This window comes from Mercenaria mercenaria, chromosome 5 (assembly GCF_021730395.1).
Source record: "Mercenaria mercenaria strain notata chromosome 5, MADL_Memer_1, whole genome shotgun sequence".
Lineage (NCBI taxonomy): Eukaryota > Metazoa > Mollusca > Bivalvia > Venerida > Veneridae > Mercenaria > Mercenaria mercenaria.
The window spans coordinates 17,992,844-17,996,016 of record NC_069365.1 but is presented as its reverse complement, the minus strand read 5'-3'; the positions used below and the strand labels follow the sequence as shown (position 1 = coordinate 17,996,016).

At 34.4% G+C, this 3,173-nt stretch overlaps 1 protein-coding gene across 1 annotated transcript; it reads right to left on the bottom strand.

The window, feature by feature from the left end:
• Positions 1 to 618: 618 nt before the first annotated feature.
• On the bottom strand, positions 619 to 2,427 carry LOC123558134 (uncharacterized). The gene has a single exon (XM_053544823.1). It carries the CDS (start codon positions 2,232 to 2,234, stop codon positions 1,827 to 1,829), a length of 408 nt encoding a protein of 135 aa, XP_053400798.1. The 5' UTR covers positions 2,235 to 2,427; the 3' UTR covers positions 619 to 1,826.
• Positions 2,428 to 3,173: the final 746 nt, after the last annotated feature.

Below are 3,173 nucleotides of genomic sequence, written 5' to 3'. Positions count from 1 at the left end.
TTGTACACGACACGTTGTTTATCTCCACTGATTATACTGCATTTTCCGAAAATGAAACTTCCATTTAAATATTGTGAGAAACCAAAACTGAGTTGACAGAATATTTTGTCATCTAATATCAATTTATGTGGTGATTAAATAGAACAAGGAAGAATTTGTGTGGAATTAAATAAAAGTTAGTGTTTGAAATTATTTTTTGTCCAATGGCATTGCTATATTTTTCAAATTATCGGGAAATTTATTTTGGTAAATCAACATTTACTTCCAGTCGTTTATTAACCCGGTAAGTAACATACTGTAGGCGGAGCTTAAATTTATAAACAAAAAATAAGTGCCTCGTCAGACCAATGTAATTTGATAAATGCTTACTAATAAACACTAACCTATACTTAAAGGAAAGCAAGCAAATTCAGTGAGTTTATATTTCCCCGCTGAATACATTGTTGTTGTTTTTTTTTTTGTGAATGGTGGGCGGTTTTGTTGGTTTCTATTATTTACCAAATGTAAGGAGAAAAACTCTGATCTATATTTGTATTAGGTAAAGATCTATCAATGGGAATTGTTTTACTGGGAATTACAGGCTTTAAAAACAATAAAATGGCAACAACTCTGTAGTAACTGAAGATAAAACAAAAGATCGCATTTACCACCGCCCTATAGTTATCTGTATTTGTGCTAAATTTCATGAAGATCTGTCGAACGATTATTTTTTATCTGGAACTTTAAGTATTGTTATACAATCAAAGAGCAATTACTCTGGATACTGAAGTGAAGTGATTCTGATTAAAGTTCTACATTGGTGTTTACTAAGATAAAGTCAAATTCCTTATAAATTACGAATTCAAGTTGTAAACCTCTGCGTTACAGGGTCAAACATTATTATTATTATTATTATTGTTATTATTATTATACCAGATTTATATAGCGCCCTTTTCATGATCATTTTCACGTTCAAAGGCACTTTACATAGTTCAAATGCAGCGCATAACTCATCCTCTACTAGTACAGACACAGAGCGATCTGACCAGAGGGACAGAGTGAGACAAAGCCCCCACGGCAGAGAGAACAGAAATCAGATACAGGCTTGTCCGTCTAACTTAGCCTACCTCGTTGCGAATAGACAGCCTGGTTCTTTAACGTGCACAGTGTATAGCACTGATACACACAAAGATTGCCTGGCTTCCTGACCAGTATACCTCTAGTTGGGTGGGAAACACTGAAAAGCGTTTCTGAAAATCCCCGAGTAGCTGCCGGGAATCGAACCCCCGACCTCAGGACTGGAAGTCCAGCGTGCAAACCACTGAGCTATCCGTCCACGCATTATAAGCATTTTCTTTTTTTTTTCTATCATATCAAGCGGGAAATCTCTGCTTTACTTGGTCAAGGGGGATACTATTATATGCGAGGATTTGCCATGTACAAATTAATAATTATATGAGGTGTGTTGATTCTAGGCAAAATACTTTTTGAATTTATAATATGCATTTTCAATTTCGGACGGATGGACTTACGCACGGACGCACGGACGAACAGCCGGGCAGGCAACGCTAAAATAATATATCTCCATCTTTGGCGGAGAATAACATATTTAGAATAATGCTAGACTGTCGTTTAACACAAAATAGGCTGATACAGCGGCAATAGTCAGATATGTTACAGATTTCAAAACAAAAAAAAACAACAAAAAAAAAAAAAAACAGCTGATCAGCCAAATGGGTTTATAGGTGCAAAAAGCACGAACGTAAAGATAAAATATAGGAGTACTTAATATCAAATCGACAATAGATTTTTTTGCAATCTTACTTGGTATGATCATTAATCAAATATTAATTTGGAAAGTATTCTACAAACTTCACACACGACGGCGGTATAGAACCTTTGATTAGTATTTCTTTATCTTTTGTGGCGTAGAACCTTGCAGTTGTCCGCTTTGCACTAATGTGTTTATCAAGGACGCTTTTGATCGTAAGGTCTATAATCTCTACATTTTCTTTCTTCAACTCTTCAACATTTATTCTGACGATGATCTTAGGGGGATTCCGACTTTTGCTTGCAAACGTCCTTGCGGCTTCTAACGTAGCACATGTAGAAATAAATTGTGATGTTCTATAGCTGCCATACTCGACATGGTTTTCTACAGTTTTATCTGCATCAGGATCTTCAGCCTCAATGCCTTCCCTGTAATTTTCATCATCTCGCAAAACTCTATACAAGTACTTTCTTTGTGTAGCCATCTTCAATCTAGCAAAGAAGACACAGTTACAGCAAGTATTTGAATATGATTATTTTTATTTTTAATTGCAACAAAACTAAAAATGCTAAAAGCTCTATTTTATGACCTTTTTTTTTTTTTTTTTTTTTTTTTTGTTTTTTGTTTTCTAAAGACAATTACATTTATACTATTAAATAATGAAACTGATAACTACTGAAATCTGTAAAGTATGCATTAATCATGTTGAATTTATTTTTACCGTAAATGAGATATCATTATCTCCCGCACTCGAAAGTTCTTTTTCTTAAGTGGGGAAACCAATATATCTATATATATCTTACCATGGGATTTCACAGATGCATGCAGAATGCATTGTTATATGCGGAACTTAAAGGTAAAGTAGCAAAACACTAACTATAATGTAAAGGTCATTTATCAATAGAAAGACTTCTTGACGAAATTGGATGGGTTTCTCTTTCAGACCGCAGAAAATACAAAAATTAATTTTAATATACAAAGGAAAAAATGATGATCTTCCAACATATTTACTAGATTTATTTCCATCGATCGTAAATGACTTAAACCAGTACAATTTAAGAAACAATGCCGATTTTGAAATTTTAGCCAGGCGTATTGAAATTTACTCCCAGTCTACCATTCCCTCTGCAATAAAGTTATGGAATGATCTGAACATTGAAACTCGTCAGCTACCAACTCTTTCGGCTTACAAAAGTAAACTTAAAGAAATTTTCAAGCCTCCACAATTCCCTACTTTTTACTTAATCGGTGACAGACGATACTCTGTGTTTCACGCCAGGATACGAAACAAGTGCAGTAATCTAAACGCCGACTTGTTTAATAATCACATCAGAGAAAATCCAAACTGCAACTGCGGATCCGAAACGGAAGACGCAGAACACTTCTTCTTTAAATGCACTCGTTTTTCACATCAAAGAAGAGA

Excerpts from the sequence above, each read along its gene's own strand:
- LOC123558134 (XM_053544823.1), bottom strand. The coding sequence starts at position 2,234 with ATGGCTACACAAAGAAAGTACTTGTATAGAGTTTTGCGAGATGATGAA.